This window comes from Astyanax mexicanus, chromosome 22 (genome assembly GCF_023375975.1).
Source record: "Astyanax mexicanus isolate ESR-SI-001 chromosome 22, AstMex3_surface, whole genome shotgun sequence".
Lineage (NCBI taxonomy): Eukaryota > Metazoa > Chordata > Actinopteri > Characiformes > Acestrorhamphidae > Astyanax > Astyanax mexicanus.
The window spans coordinates 12,776,778-12,804,277 of record NC_064429.1 but is presented as its reverse complement, the minus strand read 5'-3'; the positions used below and the strand labels follow the sequence as shown (position 1 = coordinate 12,804,277).

The window sequence follows — 27,500 nt, the reverse complement described above, 5'->3', positions numbered from 1 at the left end:
GTCAAGGTGTAATGTTACTAGTTACTCTGACTGTAACTAAAACACCATTACCATTTCCCCATTACACCCTGTTACTGCACCTTACTTTAGTCGATTGATTAATTTTTTTTTTAACAAAAGCATACCTGTCAAGTCTCCCGTTGATGCTATAGACTAAATGGATGGGGCTATGATGCTATAGGCTAAATAGGTGGAGTTATGATGCTATAGGCTAAATGGGTGGAGTTATAATGCTATAGACTAAAAGGGTGGGATTATGATGTTTTAGGCTAAATGAGTGGGGTTATAATGCTGTAAGCTAAATGGGTGGGGTTATGATGCTGTAAGCTAAATGGGTGGTGTTATGATGCTGTAAGTTAAATGGGTGGGGTTATTCTACTATAGGCTTAATGGTTGGGGTAATAATGCTGTAAGCTAAATGGTTGGGGTTATAATGCTGTAAGCTAAATGGGTGGGGTTATGTTATTTAAGATGAATCTCTCAGTATACTGTACATCCTCTAAATCAGGGGTATTTAATTAGAGTTCAGTATGGTCCAGTTGGAGAAAATTCTATCAGTCCAAGGTCTGGACCGTCGCCAATGTTAACTTGTGTTATGGTTCAGTGCAATATCCTATATATATATATATATATATATATATATATATATATATATATATATATATATATATATATATATATATATATATATATATGAAACATCAGACCCGTGAGGTTGTTTGAACTATGATGAAAAATATATATATAATAATAAAATGCCTTTCTGGACAGACTTTTTGTAACTTTCAGCACCACACACACCACAGGCTGAACTACACTAAGAAAAGTAAGTAATAGAGCACAAAGCTTGTCGCTGGGGCTGTACCTTATACTGAGGTACAAAAAAGTACCATTCAGTCAAAGTCCTTTTTTGTACCCATGGTTTTTGTGCCAGTAAAGATTATAAAGAATTTAAATATTATCATCAACTAAATATGGCTCAAAAAATTGATGATCCAAAATTGTCTGGCTTTCAAATAAAAAATGTGCAATTAAAATATATATTGTTTATAAGTGCAGTGATACAGAATACTGAATGTACCTTTTGGTTGGTTAAATGGTACAAATTTGTACTTATAGCTGTTAGAAATGACTGTACTTCAGAGGGAACAAAACTGACCCTGTAAAGACCAGTATTGTACCTTTGAGGGTACAATTATGAAGAGTGTACCTTTTGAGTACAAAAAAGTACTTATATCGTACCTCTGTTAGAGTGCAGAGTGAGAAAACGGAGGTGATTTCGGAGGTATTTCAGGCTTTTTTGTGCTTTAAGATCCCCTTTGTTAGATAAAAGGTGAGCTGGTGGAGGAGGAGACAGAAGGTGAGCCCCCTGAACCCCCCTGTGATGCTGAGGAACACTATGGATGATGAATCAGGTAGAACAGTGAGTCTTGGATATATTAATAATTATTCTTTTTTTTTTTGTTTATTTATTATTTATTGACTCAAATTAATATATTGATTAAAATTAATATATATTTATTTATGTAGTGGCTTGTTGTTGTCTGTACTACATTTGCCCGACAGTAATATTAATGAGGACAGTGTGGGAGCGCGAGACCCGCAACGCTGCGCTGATTGGCTGAGCCCCGCTCCGCCCTGCACGCGCTGCTGCTGTTGCCTGTCGTCACACACTTCCTGTTTAGCGCGAGCGGGTGAGGGAATGCGCGAGAGCCCCTCTTACTTTAACCGGTAATATCACCTGAGATTACAGATGCGGCGCGAGGAGCTTCACTAACAGAGAGGTGTGTGTGTCTGTGTCTGTGTGTGTGTGTGTGTGCGTGCGTGTGTGCGTGCGTGTGTTTACAGTGGCCGGAACACCGTTAGTGTTACATTAACGGTACGTTACGTGACGCCACATTAATGTTAAACACGTTTACATTCATCACGCAAAGAGCGGATCTGTGGAGGATTTAAGGTGTAGCTGAGAGTTCTGGGAGCAGGTGGTTCATTTAAGGTGGAATGGGGAGTTCTGGAAGCAGATAGGGATGAGAAGCTTTAATCTGGTTCTAATGTTCTGCAGTATCGGTTCTCCTTCTTCTCTCTGCTGTTTATTCTCTGAGTCGAGAGCTAAACTTAGTATTTAGCTCTGAGAGAAACCGAGAACCAGAGAACCCTAAAATAACTGTGCAAAGGTCACGAGGGCGCATACCGACTCACTAAAGCACACTATAAAGTGTACACTATGGAGGGGGAGTGTTCACTGTGGAGGGAGAGTGTTCTCTGTGGAGTGGGAGGGTTCACTGTGGAGGGGCAATGTTCACTGTGGAGGGGGAGTGTTCACTGTGGAGGGGGGAGTGTTCTCTGTGGAGGGGGGCGTGTTCTCTGTGGAGGGGGGCGTGTTCTCTGTGGAGGGGGCGTGTTCTCTGTGGAGGGGGCGTGTTCTCTGTGGAGGGGGCGTGTTCTCTGTGGAGGGGGGGTGTTCTCTATGGAGGGGAAGTGTTCTCTGTGGGGGGGGTGTTCTCTGTGGGGGGGTAGTGTTTACTGTGGAGGGGGAGGGTTCTTTGTGGAGGGGGAGTGTTTTCTGTAAAGGGGCGGAGTTTATTTGAGTGAAGATTGTGAGGGGGCATGTTCTCTGTGGAGGGGAAGTGTTTACTGTGGAGGGGGAGTGTTCACTGTGGAGAGGGAGGGTTCTCTGTGGAGGGGGAGGGTTCTCTGTGGAGAAGGAGTGTTCACTGTGGAGGGGGGCGTGTTCTCCGTGGAGGGGGAGTGTTCTCTGTGGAGGGGGAGGGTTCTCTGTGGAGGGGGCGTGTCCTCTGTGGAGGGGGAGTGTTCTCTGTGGAGGGGGGCGTGTTCTCTGTGAAGGGGGAGTGTTCTTTGTGGAGGAGGAGTGTTTTCTGTAAAGGGGCGGAGTTTATTTGAGTGAAGATTGTGTAGTTAAAACTGCTGTGTGTGTGTTTGTGGTTTCAGTGATCACTTACTGCCCCCCCCTCTCTCTCTCTCTCTCTCTCTCTCTCTGTCTCTGTCTCTTCCTCTTTCTCTCTCTCTCTCTGGGTTCAGCAGTTTCAGTACCGCTCTGGTAGAGTGTGTTAAAGAGCGCTGATCAGGAACACAGTAAGAAGCTTACACTCTTTTTGTGTGTGTCTGTTTGATTCGGTTTCTGCGAATAATTAAATATTTTACCTTGTATACTATGTGTGTGTGTGTGTGTGTGTGTGTATGACGTCACATCAATGTCAAAAGTCGGGGGCGCAAAAATACCAGGTGAAAAAAATTAACCAAAAAATAGTTTTAACATTTTGTGTGTGTAAATTAATTTCTCGTGAGCACAAAAAGGGGAATTGTTGGGCTGAACAGAATATCTTGAGCTTTATTTTCCTCTCGAATGCACAGTTCTCCTCGCGCCCCATGCAAATTACCTGCGGCAGCAGTTTGTGCTCGAGTTTTAAAAAAGGTGGTTTTGACCGTTTGGGGGCGGGGTCAGGGTCTCCTCCCTCAGCGAAAGCTATTGGCTGATATCTCTATGGTTTGTGACGGACCGCCTACGAGCCGAAGGAGGAGGGCAGAGAAAGAAGAACAGGAGGAGAGTTAGCTAACTGGCTATGCTAACATTCAAACAACCAGCTCTCTGCCGCTGTCAGCCCGGGTTTAGAATTCGAGAGGAAGAAAAACACCTGAGAGTAGAAAAATTAAGCTTGAGAGCGATATTCTGTTTAGCCCAACAATTCCCTCTTTTTTTGCTCGCTAGTTTCACATTTGCGCTCACAAGAAGTTAATTTATACACGCAAAATTTTAAAACACGGTGCTTAATTTTGTTCACCTGGTATTTTTGCGCCCCCGACTTTTGACATTGATGTGACTCCATGTGTGTGTGTGTGTGTGTGTTTGTGAGGGTTTCTGCAGGTGTGTGTGAGACCATGCTGTGCAGACTCAGAGTGAGTGTGAGGCCGTGGGTAAGTGTGTGTCGCTGGGCGCACACTAAAGAAAAAGGGAAACCACTGATGCTCAACCCACACACTAATAAGGTACGCACAATACACACACTAACACACTAAAACATACTCACACACACTTATACACACACTACACACACTCACACACTCACACTACACACAGTAACACACTACACACACTAACACACACTCACACACACTTATACACACACTCACACACTACACACAGTAACACACTACACACACTAACACTAAACTCACTCACACTACACACTAAAACACACACTACACTCACTACAAAAATACTCACACACACTCACACTACACACACTAACACACTAAACATACTCACACACACTCATACACACACTACACACACTCACACTACACACAGTAACACACTACACACATACACACACTCACACACTACACACACTACACACACTCACACTACACACACTCACACACACTCACAATACACACTAACACACTAAAACATACTCACACACACTCCTACACACAGTCACACACACTCTCACTCCCCCACACACACAGTTCTGTTTGGCTGGAAACTCCTAAAGACTCTTGTTTTCTGCTGAGTCACTTTCTTAATTAAATCCAGACAGTGTGTTTATGTTTCTGTGTGTGTGTTGTGTGTGTGTGTGTGTGTAGGGTATGGCGTTCACTCTGAAGGAGAGGCAGATGTTGGGGCTGCAGGGGCTCCTCCCCCCGAAGATTGAGACCCAGGACATCCAGGCCATGCGCTTCCAGAGGAACCTGCGCAAGATCTCAGACCCTCTGCAGAAGTACTACACTACCCACAATCCTCTCTGATCACACACTAACTCACAGAGCAACCGGCAAGAAACTACACTACCCATAATCCTCTCTGATCACACACTAACCCACAGAGCAACCAGCAAAAAACTACACTACCAACAATCCTCTCTGATCACACACTAACCCACAGAGCAACCGGGAAGAAACTACACTACCCATAATCCTCTCTGATCACACACTAACCCACAGAGCAACCGGCAAGAAACTACACTACCCATAATCCTCTCTGATCACACACTAACTCACAGAGCAACCGGCAAGAAACTACACTACCCATAATCCTCTCTGATCACACACTAACTCACAGAGCAACTGGCAAGAAAGTACACTACCCACAATCCCCTCTGATCACACACTAACCCACAGAGCAACCGGGAAGAAACTACACTACCCATAATCCTCTCTCATCACACACTAACCCACAGAGCAACCGGCAAGAAACTACACTACCCATAATCCTCTCTGATCACACACTAACTCACAGAGCAACCGGCAAGAAACTACACTACCCATAATCCTCTCTGATCACACACTAACTCACAGAGCAACTGGCAAGAAAGTACACTACCCACAATCCCCTCTGATCACACACTAACCCACAGAGCAACCAGCAAAAAAACGACATTACCCATAATCCTCTCTGATCACACACTAACCCACTCTGTGTGTGTATAATGTGTGTGTGTGTGCAGGTATATCTATCTGATGGGGATTCAGGAGCGTAATGAGCGCTTGTTTTATCGGGTGCTGATGGAGGATATTGAGGCTCTGATGCCGATCGTTTACACGCCGACCGTCGGCCTCGCCTGCACCCAATACGGACACATATTCCGCCGACCCAAGTGAGTCTCAGCCACGCCCACCCCAGCTCACACTAATGCACCTCAGCTCACACTAATGCACCCCAGCTCACACTAATGCACCCCAGCTCACACTAATGCACCTCAGCTCACACTAATGCACCTCAGCTCACACTAATGCACCTCAGCTCACACTAATGCACCCCAGCTCACACTAATGCACCTCAGCTCACACTAATGCACCTCAGCTCACACTAATTCACCTCAGCTCACAATAATGCACCCCAGCTCACACTAATGCACCTCAGCTCACACTAATGCACCCCAGCTCACACTAATGCACCTCAGCTCACACTAATGCACCCCAGCTCACACTAATGCACCCCAGCTCACACTAATGCACCTCAGCTCACACTAATGCAGCTCAGCTCACACTAATGCAGCTCAGCTCACACTAATGCACCCCAGCTCACACTAATGCACCCCAGCTCACACTAATGCACCCCAGCTCACACTAATGCACCTCAGCTCACACTAATGCACCTCAGCTCACACTAATACACCCCAGCTCACACTAATGCACCTCAGCTCACACTAATACACTCCAGCTCACACTAATGCACCCCAGCTCACACTAATGCACCTCAGCTCACACTAATGCACCTCAGCTCACACTAATGCACCTCAGCTCACACTAATGCAGCTCAGCTCACACTAATGCACCTCAGCTCACACTAATGCAGCTCAGCTCACACTAATGCACCCCAGCTCACACTAATGCACCTCAGCTCACACTAATGCACCTCAGCTCACACTAATGCACCTCAGCTCACACTAATGCAGCTCAGCTCACACTAATGCACCTCAGCTCACACTAATGCAGCTCAGCTCACACTAATGCACCTCAGCTCACACTAATGCACCTCAGCTAACTTGTGGCAGTGTTGAAGGTTCTGATGGTGAGTCTGGTACTGGTGCTGATTGTGTTCTGCAGGGGACTCTTTATCTCTATTATGGACAGAGGACACGTTCGCTCCATCCTGGACAACTGGCCAGAAACTAATGTGAAGGTACACACACACACACACACACATTATACACACACACACACACACACATTACACACTCACAAAGACACTTTTTTATATTCTCTCTCCTTTTCTGTCTCTCATCTGTGTGTGTGTGTAATGTGTGTGTGTGTGTATAATGTGTGTGTGTGTGTGTGTGTGTGCAGGCGGTGGTGGTGACGGATGGGGAGCGTATTCTGGGTCTGGGGGATTTGGGGGTTTATGGGATGGGGATTCCGGTGGGGAAGTTGTGTTTATATACAGCCTGCGCCGGAATCCGTCCAGAGAGCTGCTTACCCGTCTGTATCGACGTCGGCACAGATAACCAGGTACACACACAAACACACACACACACACCATCACACACGTTATACACATACACACACCATCACACACACACATTATACACACACACACACCATCACACACACACATTATACACACACACACACACACCATCACACACACACCATCACACATGTGTGTGTATAATGCGTGTGATGGGGTGTGTGTGTGTATAATGTGTGTGATGGTGTGTGTGTGATGGTGTGTGTGTGATGGTGTGTGTGTGTGTTTGTGTGTGGTCAGACGTTACTCAGGGACCCGTTCTATATGGGTCTGTACCGGAGGCGGGAGCGCTCTCAGGCGTATGATGATCTGATAGATGAGTTTATGGAGGCGGTGGTGCAAAAATACGGGCAGGAGACGCTCATACAGTTCGAGGATTTCGGCAACCATAACGCTTTCCGCTTCCTGAAGAAATACAGACACAAGTACTGCACCTTTAACGACGACATCCAGGGTTAGTGCACACACACACACACACACACACACACACACACACACACACACACCACACCCTACACCACATGCTTTCCTCCCCACTCACTCTCATCCACCATATATTATTCTATTATTATTATTAATGTGTGTGTGGGGTGTGTGTGGGGTGTGTGTGGGGTGGGTGTGTGTGTGGGTGTGTGTGTGGGTGTGTGTGGGTGTGTGTGCGGGTGTGTGTGCGGGTGTGTGTGCGGGTGTGTGTGCGGGCGGGTGTGTGTGTACAGGTACTGCGTCAGTAGCTCTGGCTGGTCTGTTGGCGGCGCGGCGTGTCGTGGGGAAGCCAATCACTGATCACACTGTACTGTTTCTGGGAGCAGGAGAGGTAAACACACACACTATACACACACACACACACTATACACACACACCACACATACACTAATTAGCTCATTAGAATAGGTGCCCTGATTAAACCCTGCTTAACTGTGATTGGCTGGTTCAGGCTGCACTGGGCATCGCTAACCTGATCGTCATGGCGATGATGGAGGAGGGCGTGTCACAGACTGAGGCTCGCAGCAGGATCTGGATGTTCGATAAATTCGGGCTCCTCGTCCAGGTGAGAGAGAGTCGTGTGTGTGTGGTGTTTGTGTGTATAATGTGTGTGTGTGTGTCTGTGTGTGTGTGTGTGGTGTTGGTGTGTATAATGTGTGTGTGTCGTGTTTGTGTGTATAATGTGTGTGTAGTGTTTGTGTGTATAATGTGTGTGTGTATAATGTGTGTGTGTGTGTGTGTGTTTAATGTGTGTGTGTGTGTGTGTGTGCAGGATAGAGAGCAGCCGACTGACAGTAATCAGGAGGCGTTTGTGCACCCCAGTCCCGGTTTCGGCATAAAAACATTTCTGGATGCTGTAAACATTCTCAAACCAACAGCCATCATCGGTGAGTTCACTCCTACCTGTGTGCAGGTGTGTTTAGGTGTGTTCAGGTGTGTGTAACTGTGTTTAGGTGTGTCTAACTGTGTATAGGTGTGTGTAACTGTGTGCAGGTGTGTGCAGGTGTGTTCAGGTGTGTGTACCTGTGTTCAGGTGTGTGTAACTGTGTGCAGGTGTGTGTAACTGTGTTTAGGTGTGTTTGTGTGTGTGTAACTGTGTTCAGGTGTGTGCAGGTGTGTAATACTGTGTGCAGGTGTGTTCAGGTGTGTGTAACTGTGTTTAGGTGTGTGTAACTGTGTTGAGGTGTGTTCATGTGTGTTCAGGTGTGTGCAGGTGTGTTCAGGTGTGCTCAGGTGTGTGCAGGTGTGTTCAGGTGTGTGCAGGTGTGTTTAGATGTGTAATACTGTGTGCAGGTGTGTTCAGGTGTGTTTAGATGTGTAATACTGTGTGCAGGTGTGTTCAGGTGTGTGCAGGTGTGTTCAGGTGTGTTTAGATGTGTAATACTGTGTGCAGGTGTGTGCAGGTGTGTTCAGGTGTGTTCAGATGTGTAATATTGTGTTCAGGTGTGTTCAGGTGTGTTCAGATGTGTAATACTGTGTGCAGGTGTGTCTGGAGCGGGGCGGCTCTTCACTCATGATGTCATTAAGACGATGGGCTCTCTGAATGAACGACCAATCATATTCGCCCTCAGCAACCCGACAGCCAAAGCAGAGTGTACTGCAGAGGACGCCTATACTCTCACCCAGGTCTACACACACACACAAACACACACACACACACACATTATATACACACACACACACACACACTCACACTCACACACACACAATATACACACACACATATTTGTACATGTGTTGTACAGTGTATATTAACAGTATGGAATGTATTAGTGTCGGTGATCTGTGTTCACTGTCACATTACAGTGTTGTAATGTATGTGTGTGTGTGTGTGTGTGTGTATCAGGGACGGTGTTTGTTTGCGAGTGGGAGTCCGTTTGGTCCGGTTTCTCTGGAGGACGGTCAGATTCTGACTCCGGGTCAGGGCAACAACGCCTACATATTCCCAGGTAATCAGAACTGCAGAGTGGAAGCGGGGGGGGGCTACACCTGAGCACTCTATTAACGTGTGTGTGTGTATAATGTGTGTGTGTGTATAATGTGTGTGTGTATAATGTGTGTGTATAATGTGTGTGTTTGTATAATGTGTGTGTGTGTGTGTGTGTGTGTGTGTAGGTGTGGCGCTGGCTGTGATCCTCAGTGGAGTTCGGCACATCAGTGACACCGTGTTCCTGGAAGCTGCAAAGGTAACCAGAGTTCTGGAATCTCATTAAATTCCAGAGGATCCAGTTTATAACAAATCTGTGAGAAAATGATTCAAATGTTTAAAATCAATGTTCTTCAAAGAAAGACTGGAAAAGATTTACGCATTCCTCCTTCTACATCCCATAATATCATTAATCAATGTGAGGAATGGGAGTTTCAGTGTGTAAAGGGTAAGAACACAAGCCCAGGCTGAAACCTCGTATCTCCAATCCCAGAGACTCAATGCATCAAGATCCATCATTTATCAACAGAAGCTCCGCCCACTTCTCTACACTACAGAGTTACTATATTCACTAATACCACTGACAAATTTACTACTGTACACAACACAAGCCTTACGTTCACCATGACCAGAAGAAGCTCCGCCCACTTCTCTAGTAGACTCTGAGGAAAATGGAACAGCACACAGTGGAAGCTCAGAGTGAACAGTGTTAGTGAAAAATCCAGTCTGTTCTCAGCAACGTTCTAAAGAACACACTGAGAGAATTTCTAGAGCATGTTTCAGATATGAGTTAATATTTGTGTGTGTGTGTGTGTGTGTGTTAGACTCTGGCGGGTCAGCTGACTGATGAGGAGCTGTCTCAGGGCCGACTGTACCCCCCTCTCTCCAACATCAGGGAGGTCTCTGTGCAGATGGCCATCAAGGTGAGGAGAGTGTGTGTGTGTATATATATATATATATATATTGTAGTGGCACTCCGTTTCTTGCAACTCTTTTTGTACCACCATTTGCTGTCAGTCTAACAACCAGTATTTGAAAAAACGCGAGAGAATCCGAATCTTCTTTTCAAAGGTTTACTTATAAAAAACAAAGACAAACATTAGACTGGACTCATACAGTTCGGTCAAAAAACTGTGTTGCTTCCAGCGTATCTAACAGCAATCTGGCTACTCACGTACATGCAGTAGAAATGTCGTGTTACTGACAGAAGCCAATAAAATAGCAGAAAATTTTACAAGTTTTTCATACAATCATTATAAATGCCTAATAAACAATTTTCAACATATTTTAACATTTTTAATTAAATTATTCTTTAAATAAAATTTGGCTCTGACATATATATATATACATATATATATTTATTAGGGGTGTCACGATTCGATTCGATTCGATTTGATTCGATTCTCGATTTCGATTTTTCTTTTTTTTTTTACAGCAGAAAGGCCTATGCCAGTTTTAGATTAGTCTATGCTCAGTCATTGGCTTGATTCATCAAATTTACAATATCTTATTTCAAAAGGTGGGCTTGATAAAAGTGATGCAAAATGATACAAGTGATCTGTAATACACCACATTAGGCACTAATGGTCAAATTTAATAATTTAATTAAGATATATATGTAATGCCATCTAGTGGCTTTTTTTGGTAGCAGCAGTATGCACTATTAAAACAGCAGTGTGCAACATAACAAAATAAATAATAAAAAAATACAGGAACAGTCATGTAGAAAACAATAGACCAATTAGAGCCTTAACAAACTGAACTGTATCCTACTATAACAGTTATAGTAGGGAATGACACGTTTTTTTCTTTAACAAAGATATATTATTAACTTTATCTGAGAGAAAGATGCTTATTAAGGTACCAAAACGATTATTATATTTGAGGCTGTGTGTTTGCGCAGGTGATGGAGTATCTGTATATGAAGGGGATGGCGTTTCAGTATCCGGAGCCGGTGGATAAAGAGGCATACGTCAGGTCGACGGTTTGGAACACCAACTACGACTCCTTCCTGCCCGACGTCTACGACTGGCCCGGAGTCTCACACACTCCTCTGGTCGACTGAAACCTAACCGCTACAACCCTACACCCTAACCCCTACACCCTAACCCCTACAACCTACATCCCTTTATCCCTATATCCTAACCTCTTTAAATGAATCCCTAAACCTAAGCTTTAGGTGTGAGTCTGGGTCTGTAGGCAGGATTAGTCTGTAATCTCCAGCTGAAGAAGATTAGAACACTCCTCAGATCTGATTATTTATTCTGTATTTATAACAGAGCTCAGATTATTTACTCCACTGAGTGTGTGTGTGTGTACCTGAATTGTTCCTAATGTTTAGTTTACTGTAGACAGAGTTAAACTGTGTGCCTTTACACACACACACACACACACACACTCATGTATTAAATATAGTGGATACAGTGTTTAGAGCAGCAGTGATTGAAAGGAAAATTCATTATTGATTAGTAACACACACACACACACACAAACACACTCCACTGCTGATCCTTCAGTGAACACACATTCCCTACACTCGAGCAGATCAGAGCTGCAGCAGCTGTTGTTTGTTGTTGTTCAGTCTGAGGTTACAGCTCAGCTGCACTGCAGGACTTATTTTATTGTGTTTCCTTTTCAATAAAAGTTCTACATTTCTCTCACTGTCTCTCATTTACCTGTTCTTTACACTATAGCCTCACCTCAGGACACACACACACACACATTTAAGCTTTGACTATGGAGTGTGTAGAAGTTAAACCTCCCAGGACAATAAAAAGGTTCACAACAAAAAACATTTTTTATTAAAGACAACTATAATCACTGCTGATCTGGAGTGAAAAAACCCAATACATTTCCAATAAACCTGTTAATTTTCTGCTGTTTAATTAATTTTTAATCAGTGTTTAATTAGTGTTCAATCAGTGTTTAATTAATGTTTAATCAGTGTTTAATTAGTGTTCAATCCGTGTTCAATTCGTGTTTAAATAGTGAAACTCGGATCCATTGGTTTAGAGAGTGGTGCTGATCCTGGAAGCGGCAGCAGGGGGAGCAGTTCTGCACTGTAAACACGTCCAGACATCACTAATCACCCACCGTGCACGAGCCCCGCTCTCCGCCCCGTGTGTGAGTCAGGATTGTGTAGTGTGTGTGTGTGTGTGTGTGTGTGTGTAGTGAGTATAGTCAGTGTGAGTATAGTGATTGTGTGAGTATAGTGCGCGCGGATGGAGGTGACGGTGCTGGGCAGTGGGTCGGCGTATCCCGGGCCGCTCCGCGGGGCCTCGGCTGTAGCGCTGCGGCTCGAGCACGGAGAGACCTGGATCTTCGACTGTGGAGAGGGAACCCAAACCCAGCTGATGAAGAGCCGAACCAAAACCGGTCTGTCACTCTTTCACTCTCTCTCTTTCACTCCCTCTCTCACACTCATTCTCTCGTCTCCCCGGCTGCGTCCAGAAACTTTTGCTACTCCTCCTCTCCTACTCCTCCTTTCCTACTCCTCCTCTCCTATCCCGGAAGAAGGTGGAGGACTCGAGGAGAGGAGAGGAGGAGGAGGAATGGAGGGAAGGAGCTGTAATTGGGGAAATGGGACAGCTGATCCCTTTTAGATAGGATGTTGACTACCGTTGAACTGAGCCAATCACAACGCTCACTTTTAGCACATGCCGGATACTGCCCAGCCAATCACAGCTTCTGAATAAAGCTCCACATACAAAAATAAAAACGAGAGATCAATAAACACAATTCCAAATTCTAGAGATCAAGCTTCAAAGTGCAGCCTGATTAGCCATTGATGAAGGTTGCATATGTAAATATTAAATTATTTTAATAGTAAAATATGATTTCATTGAATGTAATAAAACAAATAACAAATCTTAATAAATAATAAATATAATAATACATATTATATTTTGCATACATGTTGAAGTGAAAAAATATTAGATGAAACAGCATCAATGGAACATTACTGTCACACAGCTAAATATTCAGATATTCCAATAAAATCCTGCTTACTCCCAGGCATTTTGGCCGCATCTCTGGCCAGTGAGATATATATATATATATATATATCATGTTACAAATATGGGAACATTAATCAAGTTTTACTGAGCATACAGCTTATCTAAACAAAAACATATATTAGTGCTTTACTGGCTGTATAATTAGATAAGGAACCTAGTTAATTAATATGTTTATGACGTATATTTGGGCGTTGCCTGCTCCTCGCACTGCTTTTCGCGTGCTCTGTGGGCGTGGATGCAGTGATGTCATTGGAAAATCCTTAAAAGTCTTCCGGAGTAGGATACACTGATGTATCCTTCAATGGAAGCCTACTACAGGAGAATTTTAAGCGGCTTCTTTCGTCTCCTACGGTATTCGGACAGGCGGCAAGATGGCGTCACGAAATCAGTTTCCGGGTCACGGAGGAGAGGAGGAGGATCGGTAGGAAAAAGGAGACACTTTTGGGGTTTCTGGACGCACCCCTCTCTCTCTCTCTCTCTCTCTCTCTCTCTCTCTCTCTCTTTCACTCTCTCACTCCTCTCTCTCTTTCACTCACTCACTTCCTCTCTCCCTCTCTCTCTCTCTCTCTCTCTCTCAGGTAAGATCAGTAAGATCTTCGTGTCTCACCTGCACGGTGATCACGTGTACGGGCTGCCGGGGCTGCTCTGCACGCTGAGTTTGAACTGCAGTTCTGCTCCAGGCCAGCAGGGGCAGTGTCTGGAGATATTTGGGCCGGTGGGTCTGCGGCTGTACCTGCGCGTGGCTCTTCGCGTCTGCAGCTCCGAGCTGATGTTCCCCTTCACCGTCCACGAGCTGGAGCCCACCAGCGACCAGAGCCCACCTGCCGGCCTGCCGGACCCCGACCTGACAGCCTGCAGCCCCCCGCCCCACCCGCAGGAGCGCCCCGGCAGAACCCTGCGCCCCGACCCGGAGTCCGACCTGTACCCTCTGCTGCAGGACGAGCGGGTCTCCGTCTCCGCCTTCAGACTCTTCCACAGGGTTCCCTCCTTCGGCTTCTGCGTCCAGGAGAGAGACCGACCCGGCCGACTCCGAGTCGAGCTGCTCAAACAGCTGGGTGATTATAAACACATTTAATAACAAAACACAACAGCTGGGTGATTAAAGTTACATCACATAACCATAATATATAATATGGGATTAGTCATCAGTCTGAAACACATCTTCAATGCTTTAAATGTTTTGTCTAAAAAATCCTGCTGTTTGAAGTGTGTGTGTTTAATGTGTGTGTGTGTATGTGTGTGTGTGCGCGCGCGCAGGGGTGAAGCCGGGTCCCCTGTACGGGCGTGTGAAGAACGGGCTGAGTGTGCGGTTGGAGGACGGACGGGTGCTGGGTGCTGGTGAGGGGGTGGAGCCGGGGGTGCGGGGGCGGAGAGTGTGTGTGTTGGGGGACTGCAGTGGGCTGGTGGGTGAGGGGGGGCGCAGGGCGTGCCAGGGGGCGGACCTGCTGGTGCACGAGGCCACGCTGGAAGATGGGCTGCGGGAGCAGGCGGAGGAGCGGGGGCACAGCACTCCCAGCGGGGCGGCGGCACTGGCACGGGACTGCGCCGTTCATACACTTCTGCTCACACACTTCAGCCAGCGCTACAAACCAGCGGGTGGGCCCGGGGGGGCAGGGTCACAGGGGGCGGCGTCACATGGGGAGGGCGGGGACGACGTGCTGGAGCTGAAGAGACAGGCGGAACTCGTCCTGCAGGGAACCGACACCCGCGTCGTACTGGCAGAAGACTTCCTCGCCTTACCTGTTCCCCTCCCAAAACCCCCCCAACCCCGTCCTGACCCTCCAACCCCATCCTGACCCTCCAACCCCCCCCCCACACATCCCCTGCAGATGGGTCTGTGATTCTACTGAGTTTTGAAACTGTAACGCTGTAAATAACCCTGTTGATTTTAAATATATCGATTAATAAAGTAAGATTATTATTATTATGTGAATATTGTTTAATGTCTATTAATGTTTAAAAAACTGTAACAGTTTCATATTCCATAATTACCTCTTCTCCACAAACCAGCACCGGCTTTACCACCATCAGCTACCCACCCACTGTACTGTACTGTACTATACTATACTATACTGCACTGTGCTACATAATGATCATATTACACCATACCCCCACCATACATTAGCACATCTCAGTAAATTAGAATATCATTGAAAAGTTACTTTATTTCAGTAATTCAGTTGAAAATGTGAAACTCATATATTATATGGATGTATTAAACACAGAGTGATCTATTTTAAGTGTTTATTTATTTTATTATTGATGATTATGGATCACAGCCAATAAAAACCCAAACATCAGTGTCTCAGAAAAATAGAATATTATATAAGACCAATTGGTACTTTTGGCAGTGTGGGCAGTGTGCCAAGTACTGCTGGAAAATGAAATCTGTATCTCAGTAAGAGGGAAGCGTGAAGTGGATTTAGGATTTAGTCTGGGTTTAGAGTTTAGTCTGGGTTTAGGGTGTAGTGTGGCTTTAGGGTTTAGTATGGGGTTAGGGTTTAGTCTAGGTTAGGGTTTAGTGTGGGGTTAGGGTTAAGTGTGGGTTTAGTCTGGGTTTAGGGTTAAGTGTGTGTTTAGTCTGGGTTAGGGTTTAGTCTGGGTTTAAGGTTTAGTCTGGGTTAGGGTTCAGTCTGGGTTTAGGGTTTAGTCTGGGTTAGGGTTTAGTCTGGGTTTAAGGTTTAGTCTGGGTTAGGGTTTAGTCTGGGTTTAGGGTTTAGTCTGGGTTAGGGTTCAGTCTGGGTTTAGGGTTTAGTCTGGGTTTAGGGTTCAGTCTTGGCTAGGGTTCAGTCTGGGTTTAGGGTTCAGTCTGGGTTAGGGTTCAGTCTGGGTTAGGGTTTAGTCTGGGTTTAGGGTTCAGTCTGGGTTAGGGTTTAGTGTGTCTCAGAGCAGCGCTGCTGTTTCCTACCCGTTTTAACACCCCCTCCCTCCTCTCCCTGCCACTGGCTGATCCGGTCGCCAACGTGCGCTACGATTGGGTGATAATTCATGTTTACTGGCTTTCCGCCAATGGCTGTGAGCGCTGCCGGGGAGGGGCGGGGCTTCTCGGAATACGGGTGTGATTAGTAAAGTGAGCGAGTCTCCTCCCCGCCATATTCCAGCAGCGGCTCCTTGTGCAGCGGGTTAAATTCAGCGGCTGCTTTTATCTCTGCTCTGATCTCCGCTCTGATCTCCGCTTTGAACCGGGTGTAAACGGTAAGGGTTCGGTATAATCTATACGATGTTGGTACGGGGCTGCAGCGCGCGCGCTCCGGCGGACTCCGGGCTGAGCTCGCGGTGCTGCTGCGCGCGGATCGCGGTTATCTCCCGGTAACGGGCGGGTCTGTCCAGTTTAGATATTAATGATTAATTTATTACAGCGATGTTTAATCAGCGCGCTCTCTGTAATCCTCTATAAGGTAAACAGTGCTGCTGTTTTAGCGAGGCTGCGTTTCACTGATCTCTCCGTTCCACCTTAAATAGAGCTGCTGCTGCTGTAGTGCCGCGCTTCTTAAGGTGGAACGGAAAATGGAAACGCGAACCTCAGCCCGGTTGTTTATGTGGGAGCGGGTCGCTGTGCGGGCGGTTCGGTCGGTGTACCGGGTCAGTCTGCGCTGGTTCCAACTTTAAGTTACCTTTATTTCATTAATTCTAAATTAAAAATCCGGATCAGTTTAATGTTATTGTTCGGTTTGGGGATCTTTCTGCAGATTTTCAGTCCGACCATAAACACGCGCTTCTGTACTTAGTTCCGCCCCCATCCACTGTATGTGTGTGTATGTGTGTGTGTGCAGACATCCAAAGTTGCAAAAATTACCAATTTTTTCATAGTTTTTTACTTTTGCCAGACATGGGTATATTTAAATAATCAGTGGTGAGTTTTGATTAGAGCCATGATGCTGCTTTTCTCACTGAACACTGTCCACCCACCCACACTAAAAATTTAATGTCTGACTCACAGACTCTTTGCAGAGAACAGGCCAATCAGAACTCTCTCTGTTTTGCAAGCTTCATGAATGTGCACACGAGGGGAGTGGCTTACTGTATCTTTCTCTCACGTGATTGGGTGAAAAAGTCTGTGTCGCCTGGTGCACGTTTGTGTTCACTCTTGGGCCACTCGTTTTGGATTCCGGGAGAGTTGTGAGCATCAGGGAGCCGTTATTGATATGCGGTAGACTCCCGCAACTGCCTGGAGACTTTGGACCTCTGTCTGTGTATATGTGTGTGATAATTCAGATAGTGATGGGACAGTGGTGGTCAGTGAAACGTCTGAAACAATAAAAGCTCCTCACAAAAAGTTACATTGGATGATTGTAAATGTGTTTGTGAACGTGTTGTGAATGAGTGGATGTGCAGGAAGGGTAAAGTGTGTTTTTGTTTGTCTCTCGGATTGGGCAGCAGCGCAGGAGGAGCTAAACTCTGGAGGTCCTGCAGTGTGTCCCTCTGCACCGCAGGTGAAGATCAGACGCAGGATTCTCTGATGGACCGTGGCTCTGTGATGAGGAGACCAGCAGCCGTGGGGTCTCTCTGAACCCTGTGACAAACTGTTTACATTGTGTGTGTACAGTCTGTGTGTGTGTAGGGTGTGTGTGTGCGGTGTGAGAGCCGCGTTGGGGAAGCATGTCAGTCTCCAGCACCCCCACCAGTAACGACGCATGCCTGAGCATCGTCCACAGCCTGATGTGTCACCGGCAGGGTGGCGAGAGCGAGTCCTTCTCTAAGCGGGCGATCGAGAGTCTGGTGAAGAAGCTGAAGGAGAAGAAGGACGAACTGGACTCGCTCATCACCGCTGTGACCACCAACGGAGCACACCCCAGCAAATGCGTGACCATCCAGCGCACGCTCGATGGACGTCTACAGGTAAGCCTCACGTGGGTCCGAAACACATTAACTCTGCTGATCCCACACCTTTAATCTTAATCACATACAGTGCACATAGAAGCCCCTCCCTTACATATTAATGAATGAGGTTTATCAGTAGTAAATTTGCATGTTTTATGTAAGTGTGAGTTTTTGTTGCTGTTGTTGTTGTTGTTTACAGGTGGCGGGTCGTAAAGGGTTCCCGCACGTGATCTACGCCCGGCTGTGGCGCTGGCCTGACCTGCATAAGAACGAGCTAAAGCACGTTAAATACTGCCAGTTCGCTTTCGACCTGAAGTGTGACAGTGTGTGTGTGAACCCCTACCACTACGAGCGGGTGGCGTCTCCTGGGATCGGTGAGTGTGTGTTTAACACGCGCACACACACACACACACAATACACACACTCACTCACTATACACACTCACACACTATACACACGATACACACTCGCACACTATACACACTCACTCACACACACACTTACACACTCTCTCAACATGTGTTGACCATTTTCATCCCTCTCTCTCTCTCAGATCTGTCGGGACTGACTCTGGGTGCAGGTGAGGAAAACACTTTGCTTCTCTCTTCACCTGTGTGATTAAACACCCATAACCAACCGTCTGTGTGTTTGTGCGTCTGTGTGTGCGTGTGCGCGTGCGTGTGTGTGTGTGAGAGACAGGTCCCAGCGCGGGTCTCCTGGTGAAAGAGGAGTTTGAAGGTCAGCCGTCTCACTCCAGCTCTGACGCCGCCCACAGTATTCAGACCATTCAGCATCAGCCTGCCCCCTCACACCCTGCCCTGCCCACCACCACACGCCCCGCCCTCCCAGACACTTTCAACAGCCCCGCCCTCCTGCCACCACCAGATGCTGCGAGCTCCGCCTCCAGTGCCACTTTCCCCAGCCTGGCCGCTGGACCAGCCGGTAAACAGCCTTTTAAGTTATGGTTAGCAATCAGTCTGCTTACATCATGACGGTGATGGCAATGATGGTGATGGCAATGATGGTGATGGTAATGATTGTGATGGTGATGATGTTTGTAATTGTTAGTGTGTAATAATATTATGAGATAATTACCAGCTGCTGATTTATTTCACGCCCTATATTGGTGTTGCTGGTCTCTGATTTTCTGATTGTCTTCTTTTAGCAGCAGCCGGTTCCTGGCCCAGAGCCAGTGGCTTCACCCACAACGTTCCCCACCAGAACGGCCACCTACAGCACCACCCACCCCAGTACTGTGAGTCTCACACACACACACACACACACACACACACACACAAACTCTTCATACTGGACATCTAACACTCTCTCTCTCAGGGCCGGTGCATAATGAGCTGGTGTTCCAGCCCCCCATATCCACCCACCCAGGTGAGTCACTCTCACAATTTCTGAGTGAAAATAAACAGCATAAGAACCTTTACTGTTCCCCTCTCACCTGCAGCACACACCCTCTCCCCCCCAACCCCCTCCCCCCTCAGCTCCAGATTACTGGTGCTCTATAGCATATTTTGAGATGGACGTTCAGGTGGGGGAGACCTTTAAGGTTCCGTCCTCGTGTCCTGTGGTGACGGTGGATGGTTATGTGGATCCATCTGGAGGAGATCGTTTCTGTCTGGGTCAGCTGAGCAACGTGCACCGGACTGAGGCCATCGAGAGAGCCAGGCATGTTCACACTCACATGACTGATCACACACTCACACATAGACTAATCCAGTGACAGATCCCCATATATGAATTTAATTGTATAGTTTAATATTTGTGTGTGTGTGTGTTCGTGTTCAGGCTGCACATCGGTAAGGGAGTGCAGTTGGAGTGTAAGGGTGAGGGTGATGTGTGGGTGCGGTGTCTCAGTGATCACGCAGTGTTTGTTCAGAGTTATTATCTGGACCGGGAGGCGGGTCGAGCTCCAGGTGACGCCGTGCACAAAATCTACCCCAGTGCTTACATCAAGGTGAGTCTCAGCACACCCCCCCCCAGGGTGGAACCTGCAGAACCATATCCACACTGAACTGTGAGACACAACTGTGTGTGTGTGTGTGCGCGCGCGTGTGCATGTGTGTGCAGGTGTTTGACCTGAGGCAGTGCCACCGGCAGATGCAGCAGCAGGCAGCTACAGCTCAAGCAGCGGCAGCAGCACAGGCTGCAGCAGTGGCCGGAAATATCCCCGGACCCGGATCAGTGGGGGGCATCGCACCAGCCATCAGTGAGTACACACACACACACACACACACTACTCATTCACTCTCTGTCTTGCATGCTGCACAGCATTATACATCCAACACACTAGCAGTGGTAATGAGGTAATGTGTGTGTGTGTGTGTCTCAGGTTTGTCCGCTGCAGCAGGGATAGGTGTGGATGACCTGCGGCGGTTGTGTATTCTGCGCATGAGCTTTGTGAAGGGCTGGGGTCCCGACTATCCTCGTCAGAGCATCAAAGAAACTCCATGCTGGATTGAGATTCATCTGCACCGAGCTCTCCAACTGCTGGACGAAGTTCTACACACCATGCCCATAGCTGACCCTCAACCTCTGGACTGACCTGCCCATAGCTGACCCTCAACCTCTGGACTGACCTACCCATAGCTGACCCTCAACCTCTGGACTGACCTGCCCATAGCTGACCCTCAACCTCTGGACTAACCTGCCCATAGCTGACCCTCAACCTCTGGACTGACCTACCCATAGCTGACCCTCAACCTCTGGACTGACCTACCCATAGCTGACCCTCAACCTCTGGACTGACCTGCCCATAGCGGACCCTCAACCTCTGGACTGACCTGCCCATAGCGGACCCTCAACCTCTGGACTGACCTGCCCATAGCTGACCCTCAACCTCTGGACTGACCTGCCCATAGCTGACCCTCAACCTCTGGACTGACCTGCCCATAGCTGACCCTCAACCTCTGGACTGACCTGCCCATAGCTGACCCTCAACCTCTGGACTGACCTGCCCATAGCTGACCCTCAACCTCTGGACTGACCTGCCCATAGCTGACCTCCGCTCAGTGGGCGGATCAGTGGGCGGGTCAGTCCTGTTTTAAAAGACATGAAGAATAAGATGAGCGGAGTTCGTTGACTTGTATGCTGGAACTCCACCACACACTCACACCCACCCAACTGAACAAACACACACTCATCACTGTGATTCAGGGTGGAACCTGCAGAACCTCGTCCACGCTGAACAATCGGACAGAACTCGTTAACGCTAATCTTGGGACTTTCAGGATGTGGAACCCTTGTGAACGGGGGTCCAGGACTCTAAACACTAACGCCTCCGGAACACTAGCAAGACTGCAGGGGGCGCAGTGGAGCTGCAGATGAATAAAGAGTGATGAATAAAGAGCTTCTCTTTTTACTCCTCAGATGATTTGTTTTGTACAGTGGCCCCTGAATTAGATCCAGCAGATGGATGATAATCACATGTTCTGGTCCTGCTTTGTTCACGGCCTGGCTTTTCTTCTCCGATGGACCTGGTCCTGAAGAGACCCAACCCAAATCAGATCTTCAGCACTTTCACAGGTTAATAATACTGCATTTATAGGAGGTTTTACTGTAGCTCTGCGTGTTAGCGGTAACAGCACTGTATTGTGATGGAGGTAAATATGTTCAGGTGTAAATAAACCTGTTGAAAATGCTCCTCGTCTTTGATCTTCAGCAACAGTATGCTTTCATCGCCCTGACGGACTAACGGCTTTAAGTTTCAGCTCCATCACACCCAGCTGATCCAGCAGCAGCGTCTCCAGTTCCTCCTCCACCAGCTGAACCTGAAATCTGCTGTTCAGTAAAGTTGCAGTTAAACCAAGGTGTTCGGTTTGCTCGTCAGCACTGAGGAATATCTACTGTATTCAGTGATAATGAAGCTGACTGCAGCTAATTTACATTAGAAATTTCCTTTCGCTTTATGGATATGGTTTATTTTAGCTGCCGAATGCTGTGAAACAAATAAACTCTATTAAACACGAGGTCAGGTTAATTTATAACGAGTACTGCACAGTAATGTGTTAGCCACAATACAAACAATCATTAATATCATTAACCATCATTGCTTATATAATATTACCATCAACACTATGATCATAGCAGTACACCTGAACTGTTAAACCCTATATACATTAATCTGGTTTATAATGGTGTTTATATTATGGCTATTTTGAGAGATGTAATTATAGTTCAGTTTATTTTTATACTAATAACAGTGCAGCTATAAGTGTTATTAACTGTTTAATTTCAGCTCATTCAACTTGAATAGTTTCTCGCGTTTCCACCTTAAATGGAGCAGTGTTTTTAAGGTGGAACGGGTAATTATGTAACTTTTCGGTATTACAGGCAGTGGTTTAATAAACCTGTATTAGGGATTTTCACACGCGCTATAATCCGGTTTGTTTTATAAACGGTAGCTATAACTCGAAATTTGCGCCTGTTAGCGGGGGCGCGCGGTATCCTGGCAACGCAGGGACGCGCAGACGGGAGCGCGCAGAGCCGCTCAGAGTGTAGCCGTGTGTCACTGACATCTGAACTAATATTAATATTAATAATTAGATTAGATTATTAATCTGGTGAGTAAAAATGAACCGTGATAATATTAATAATCAGATTAGATTAAATTAAATCAGAATAATCTGGTGAGTATAGATCTACAGTGATATTAATACTAATTATTACATTAAGTTATATTATATTGTATTATATGATATCAGACTAGATTGGATTATTAATCTGGTGAGTAAACAGAGAGAGATGTACAGCAGAGCTCCCAGAGTGACCCAGCTGAGCTCAGGCGGATCCACCAGCAGCGCCGTAGGACCCGGATCTTACCCCATACACGCCAACACACCTACACGCGGTAAGAACCACACACACACACACACACAGTAGAAACCCATAAAACCTGTATTTATGTCTGTTTTGTACCTGTATTTATCTGCTTTAGGTTTACTATTGGTATTAATATTAATTTAGTTTTAATAATGTTTACCATGTTTGAGATAAAAAAATATATATATATTTTTTTTATTTTATTTTATATAATTATTTTATGGATGAACTCGTCATTAAGCAGCTATAGCCAATCAGAAGCTGAGAGTTTCGGCGAGAAGTTTGAGGGAGTTAGCATTAGCACAGCTGCAGCTGAGGGACTGCACTGGGATTCTCTCCACATTCTGTGGTAATTATTTTATATTTATAGGATTTCTATTCGATAAAGTGGTAAATTGTGTTAAATAACCGATTTAACATGTGTTAAACTACACAGAGAAATGATTAAATATATTATTACCCGGTTCTGTTAACTAACGGGGCTAGCGTTTAGCGCGTCAGTGAAGCCACTGTAAAGCATAACGTTACCTGTCAAGTCTCCCGTTTTGGCCGGGAAACTACCGTATTTTACTCCTCTTTCCCGCCGTCCTCCCGTATTAATATTTTCCCGTAAATTTCCCGTATTATATTAAAATTAAAAAAACTTTATTATTGAGGAGACAGGGCACTGACCGATCTGTGTCTCTTAACCAATCGTGGTGCCGGTTCAAGGAGAAAGTCTCGCCTTTCAGGAGAAACAGCCAATCACCTTGCTGGTTTCGCGGAGCGCAGAGGTATATCAGATTCTGATAATCTAAATTTAGTGTGTAAGTGGTTCACATGTGGTTATTTTAGATTTCTTGTAAACCTGTCTTAAAATGTAAGGAATACTAAATCTTGGTTGGGCTGGTGGGACGACTTTAAGCGGACGGAGGAAAATATCCCTTATTTTTAAATATAAAACTTGACAGGTATGCTGTAAAGCTACATCTGAGAGAAATGTAGAAATTGAATTATGTGCAGAATAATTGTGTAAACATGTGTTTTAAGTGGAAAAGGATATCTATCTATCTATCTATCTATGTGTGGAGTTTCTGAGAGAGGAGGATTTATCAGTGTGTTACTCTTTGGCAGGAGGAGATATCTGCTGCAGGTTTAGATACTGAGAGAAGCTCTGTAGTGCTGAGGAGTTTGAGTATAAAATAATTAACAGATGATGATCTGTTGTGGCTCAGCACCACTAAAGCTCTGGATCTGGACCCGCTCTGAGACAGAGCTCAGGGATGACAGAGCTCTGGAGAATGGAGCTATTGTGTCCTGGAGGAGAAGTTGGCCTCAGGAGCTCGCTGTGTGAAACCGGTTCTGATGGTCTGAAGGGTTTCAGCTCTGACGAAGAACCTTTGGCCGCCAGAACTGAATTAACTGGTTAAACTGGGTTTAGGATGGTTCTCTGTCTGGGTAAAAGGTAACCTTGGACGAATAGCTGGTTGAAGTATCTGTGGGACCTCATTAATATGGAAATCAGAAATAAAAGATCTCTCTCTCTCTCTCTCTCTCTCTCTCTCTCTCTCTCTCTCTCTCTCTCTCTCTCTCTCTCTCTCTCTCTCTCTCTCTCTCTCTCTCTCTCTCTCTCTCTCTCTCTCTCTCTCTCTCTCTCTCTCTCTCTCTCTCTCTCTCTCTCTCTCTCTCTCTCTCTCTCTCTCTCTCTCTCTCTCTCTCTCTCTCTCAGAGTGTTATGCTCCGTTCCTGTCTCTCTCCAATAGGCTGTCTGTATTTGACGCTGTGGGCGGGGCTTCTCCTGGTCCAGGGCAGTACAACATTGGGGGGATCAGAGTACGGCCTGTGCATCATACCATTACATGAATTACATCTAATTACATTAATTACATCTACATACACAGTGTTTCTGTGGGTGTGTGTGTGATATGTGTGTGTATGTGATATGTGGGTATATGTAATGTGTGTGTGTGTGTTCTTTGCAGGTATCTGGTGCTGGAGGTGTGTCGCTGCAGAATCGTTCTAAGCGGTTTGAGGAGACGCAGTCAGACGGTCCGGGACCAGCAGCGTATAACATCCCCCACACACCTGCTCACACACACACACCTGCAGAGCGCAGAAACAAGGTGTGTTACACACACTTACTCACAAACATACACATATACACACACACTACACACATGTGCAGTCCCTGCAGGTAAATTAGCATGGCAGCTGTTTCATTTTCGTGTGTGTGTGTGTGTGTGTGTGTGTGTTACAGCGTGTAGAGTTGCTGTCCTACTCCGACGCTCCCTCCATTCCCTCCCCTGGACAAGCGTTTGGTTTTGAGGAGAATGAGCACAGTGCCCTCTGCAGAAACAAACCCCCCGACATCGACCACTCACTAGGACCAGCATACTACAGCCCAGCCAAGGTGTGTGTGAGAGAGTGTGTGTTGTAAAATTATAAATGCAGTGAGAAAGTTGCATTGGTATAAATCATAAAATTGGGTAAAGCATAAATAATCAGTGAGCGGGTCCGTGGTCAGTAAAAGTATTGAGATGTTGATTAGATAAACACAGATTGTCTGTTTTATATTAGAAAAACTTTTACTCTTTACATGCAGTTAAAGTATGTGTGTGTGTGTGTATCTGTGTGTGTGTGTGTGTGTGTGTGTGTGTGTAGGTAAAACAAAAGTATAAAGGTGTTCCCTTTAGTTGGATGACGGAGAAGCGGGCGGAGTTAAAGCTGGTTGAAGGCCCTGGACCAGGACAGTACTCTCCTGAGGAGTAATCACATAACATATTATGTACTAATGTAATGTGTCTGTGTGTTTGTTTATTTGTGTGTGTGTGATGTATTTGTGTGTGTGAATACGTGTGTGTGCGTGGCCCAAGCACACTATATTTATATGTGTGTGTGTGTATAAATATATTTGTGTGCGTGTGTGTATAAATATATTTATATGTGCGTGTGTGTGTTTGTGTGTATAAATATATTTATATGTGTGTGTGTGTGTGTGTGGCAGGGATCACAGGGTGCAGTATGAGAATGTAAATCTGAGGAGAGATGTGAGGAGTCGAGCTGAGTTGCAGGTCCCCAGATACCACCAGCTGCTCCCCCTGCAGGAGGAAAAGAAGGTACACACACACTCTCACACACATACACACTCTCACGCACAAAGAGTGAAAGATATAAATACGGTGTACTGCACTGACCTGCAGGGGGCGTTAATTAGAATACACACCCAGTCTAACAGTTTTAGTCTCTGGAAAACTCCTGTTCAATAACAAACGCTCATTCTCACTAACCATCACATGTAGACTGCAGTACAACTGACTGCCTGATGTGTGTGTGTGTGTGTGTGTAGGGTGTTCCAGGACCTGGTCAGTATGATGTTAAAGGTCAGTTTGAGAAGCACACTGACCCCGCCGGAGCCACCGTGCCCAAAGCACCGTTCATGTCCCTGACAGAGGTACAGCAAGCACACACACACACACACATACACAAACATACACACACACAAACACGCCTTTTGTCTTGATTTTCTTTTTAGACCCATGGAGTGTGTGTTTTGCGTGGCTGTGGTGAATTAAAGCTCAGAAGGTGAATTAATAAGAGTCAGGAGTAAAACCTGTTTCGTTTGTTTTAGCGCTTCAGTCCAGTGAAGCAGGTGGCGCCCCCTGTAGGCTCGTATAATGACCCGCGCTCTGCCCTGGAGAGCCTGAAAAAAAACAGCGGACTGAAGCGCAGTCCCTTCAACCTGACTGCAGCTCGCTTCACCCTGGATCACAGAACACACTCTACACCAGGTCACACTCAGGCGTTATGTAGACAGGAATTGTTGACAGTATTCGACAGGTTTTACATAGTAAGTTAAATGTATTTGTGTGTGTGTGTGTGTGTGTGTTCTAGGTCCTGGAGCGTATAATGTGTTTGAGTTGGGTCTGGCCCACGAGAGTCTGAGGAGAGTGCTTGTGGAGAACACAAGGAAGGGTGTGTTTGGCTCCTGCGCTGAGCGAGCGCTCCAGCTCAACAACAAAGAGGGGAACAGCCCAGGACCCTCTCACTACACCGTAAGAGCTTATCTACCCTCACTGCACCGTAAGAGCTTATCTACCCTCATTACACCGTAAGAGCTTATCTACCCTCACTACACCGTAAGAGCTTATCTACCCTCACTGCACCGTAAGAGCTTATCTACCCTCATTGCACCGTAAGAGCTTGTCTACCCTCACTACACCGTAAGAGCTTATCTACCCTCACTGCACCGTAAGAGCTTATCTACCCTCACTGCACCGTAAGAGCTTATCTACCCTCATTGCACCGTAAGAGCTTGTCTACCCTCACTGCACCGTAAGAGCTTATCTACCCTCACTGCACCGTAAGAGCTTATCTACCCTCACTGCACCGTAAGAGCTTATCTACCCTCACTGCACCGTAAGAGCTTATCTACCCTCACTGCACCGTAAGAGCT

General features: G+C 46.2%; 4 protein-coding genes and 1 long non-coding RNA gene across 35 annotated transcripts in view; 4 read left to right on the top strand and 1 right to left on the bottom strand.

Moving 5' to 3' along the window:
* Positions 1–1,668: 1,668 nt before the first annotated feature.
* me2 (malic enzyme 2, NAD(+)-dependent, mitochondrial) lies at positions 1,669–12,058 on the top strand. Of its 6 annotated transcripts, none has more exons than XM_022664832.2 (17): positions 1,669–1,784; positions 3,043–3,093; positions 3,223–3,243; positions 3,884–4,005; positions 4,606–4,739; positions 5,466–5,615; positions 6,568–6,643; positions 6,808–6,969; positions 7,229–7,442; positions 7,705–7,802; positions 7,923–8,036; positions 8,244–8,358; positions 8,955–9,097; positions 9,318–9,420; positions 9,587–9,657; positions 10,223–10,321; positions 11,302–12,058. In XM_022664832.2, exons 4-17 carry the CDS (start codon positions 3,898–3,900, stop codon positions 11,461–11,463), a joined length of 1,749 nt encoding a protein of 582 aa, XP_022520553.1. In that variant the 5' UTR covers positions 1,669–1,784; positions 3,043–3,093; positions 3,223–3,243; positions 3,884–3,897; the 3' UTR covers positions 11,464–12,058. The 6 variants fall into 6 exon arrangements, with proteins under 6 accessions (XP_022520553.1, XP_049326762.1, XP_022520555.1 ...); XM_049470805.1 differs by having other exon boundaries at positions 3,040–3,095; positions 3,224–3,243; XM_022664834.2 differs by lacking the exon at positions 3,223–3,243.
* Positions 5,638–6,425, bottom strand: LOC125787040 (uncharacterized). Of its 12 annotated transcripts, none has more exons than XR_007428992.1 (6): positions 6,357–6,425; positions 6,197–6,256; positions 6,037–6,116; positions 5,857–5,976; positions 5,777–5,816; positions 5,638–5,716 (listed from the first exon to the last, which is right to left on the bottom strand). It is a non-coding gene; the product is annotated as an uncharacterized LOC125787040 (long non-coding RNA). The 12 variants fall into 12 exon arrangements; XR_007428987.1 differs by having other exon boundaries at positions 5,646–5,736; XR_007428993.1 differs by having other exon boundaries at positions 5,646–5,736; positions 5,917–5,976.
* A 97-nt stretch (positions 12,059–12,155) lies between the features above and the next one.
* On the top strand, positions 12,156–15,347 carry elac1 (elaC ribonuclease Z 1). Its single transcript, XM_022664839.2, has 3 exons — positions 12,156–12,773; positions 13,993–14,469; positions 14,672–15,347. The coding sequence occupies exons 1-3, from the start codon at positions 12,620–12,622 to the stop codon at positions 15,208–15,210; spliced, it is 1,170 nt and encodes a 389-aa protein (XP_022520560.2). The 5' UTR covers positions 12,156–12,619; the 3' UTR covers positions 15,211–15,347.
* A 1,126-nt stretch (positions 15,348–16,473) lies between these two features.
* On the top strand, positions 16,474–21,887 carry smad4 (SMAD family member 4). Of its 14 annotated transcripts, none has more exons than XR_007428982.1 (13): positions 16,474–16,609; positions 17,792–18,253; positions 18,435–18,609; positions 18,789–18,815; positions 18,935–19,177; positions 19,401–19,490; positions 19,571–19,621; positions 19,732–19,915; positions 20,036–20,204; positions 20,318–20,456; positions 20,580–20,826; positions 20,997–21,030; positions 21,201–21,887. XR_007428982.1 is itself a non-coding variant. In XM_049470808.1 (12 exons), exons 2-11 carry the CDS (start codon positions 18,014–18,016, stop codon positions 20,789–20,791), a joined length of 1,530 nt encoding a protein of 509 aa, XP_049326765.1. In that variant the 5' UTR covers positions 16,474–16,609; positions 17,795–18,013; the 3' UTR covers positions 20,792–20,826; positions 20,895–21,887. The 14 variants fall into 14 exon arrangements, 5 of the variants coding, with proteins under 5 accessions (XP_049326765.1, XP_049326768.1, XP_049326767.1 ...); XR_007428981.1 differs by having other exon boundaries at positions 21,167–21,887; XR_007428980.1 differs by having other exon boundaries at positions 21,133–21,887.
* An 890-nt stretch (positions 21,888–22,777) lies between these two features.
* stpg2 (sperm-tail PG-rich repeat containing 2) overlaps positions 22,778–27,500 on the top strand; it is a 7,979-nt gene continuing 3,256 nt past the window's right edge. Inside the window, exons 1-9 of one of the 2 annotated variants that reach the window (XR_007428973.1) lie at positions 22,778–23,096; positions 24,777–24,880; positions 25,030–25,170; positions 25,305–25,457; positions 25,709–25,812; positions 26,052–26,163; positions 26,394–26,498; positions 26,676–26,835; positions 26,939–27,099. Coding sequence is in view for 1 of the 2 variants with exons in the window: in XM_049470806.1 (XP_049326763.1) it covers positions 22,991–23,096; positions 24,777–24,880; positions 25,030–25,170; positions 25,305–25,457; positions 25,709–25,812; positions 26,052–26,163; positions 26,394–26,498; positions 26,676–26,835; positions 26,939–27,099 (1,146 nt within the window). In the remaining variant the exon portion in view is untranslated. The remainder of the gene's footprint in view (positions 23,097–24,776; positions 24,881–25,029; positions 25,171–25,304; positions 25,458–25,708; positions 25,813–26,051; positions 26,164–26,393; positions 26,499–26,675; positions 26,836–26,938; positions 27,100–27,500) is intronic. The other variant, XM_049470806.1, reaches the window with a different exon arrangement.

Excerpts from the sequence above, each read along its gene's own strand:
- elac1 (XM_022664839.2), top strand. The coding sequence starts at position 12,620 with ATGGAGGTGACGGTGCTGGGCAGTGGGTCGGCGTATCCCGGGCCGCTC. Across the intron at positions 12,774-13,992 it reads GAAGAGCCGAACCAAAACCG|GTAAGATCAGTAAGATCTTC; the intron begins GTCTGTCACTCT and ends TCTCTCTCTCAG. Across the intron at positions 14,470-14,671 it reads CGAGCTGCTCAAACAGCTGG|GGGTGAAGCCGGGTCCCCTG; the intron begins GTGATTATAAAC and ends GCGCGCGCGCAG.
- me2 (XM_022664834.2), top strand. The coding sequence starts at position 3,898 with ATGCTGTGCAGACTCAGAGTGAGTGTGAGGCCGTGGGTAAGTGTGTGT. Across the intron at positions 4,740-5,465 it reads ATCTCAGACCCTCTGCAGAA|GTATATCTATCTGATGGGGA; the intron begins GTACTACACTAC and ends GTGTGTGTGCAG. Across the intron at positions 9,098-9,317 it reads ACGCCTATACTCTCACCCAG|GGACGGTGTTTGTTTGCGAG; the intron begins GTCTACACACAC and ends TGTGTGTATCAG.
- smad4 (XM_049470808.1), top strand. The coding sequence starts at position 18,014 with ATGTCAGTCTCCAGCACCCCCACCAGTAACGACGCATGCCTGAGCATC. Across the intron at positions 18,610-18,788 it reads GGTGGCGTCTCCTGGGATCG|ATCTGTCGGGACTGACTCTG; the intron begins GTGAGTGTGTGT and ends TCTCTCTCTCAG. Across the intron at positions 19,491-19,570 it reads GCACCACCCACCCCAGTACT|GGCCGGTGCATAATGAGCTG; the intron begins GTGAGTCTCACA and ends TCTCTCTCTCAG.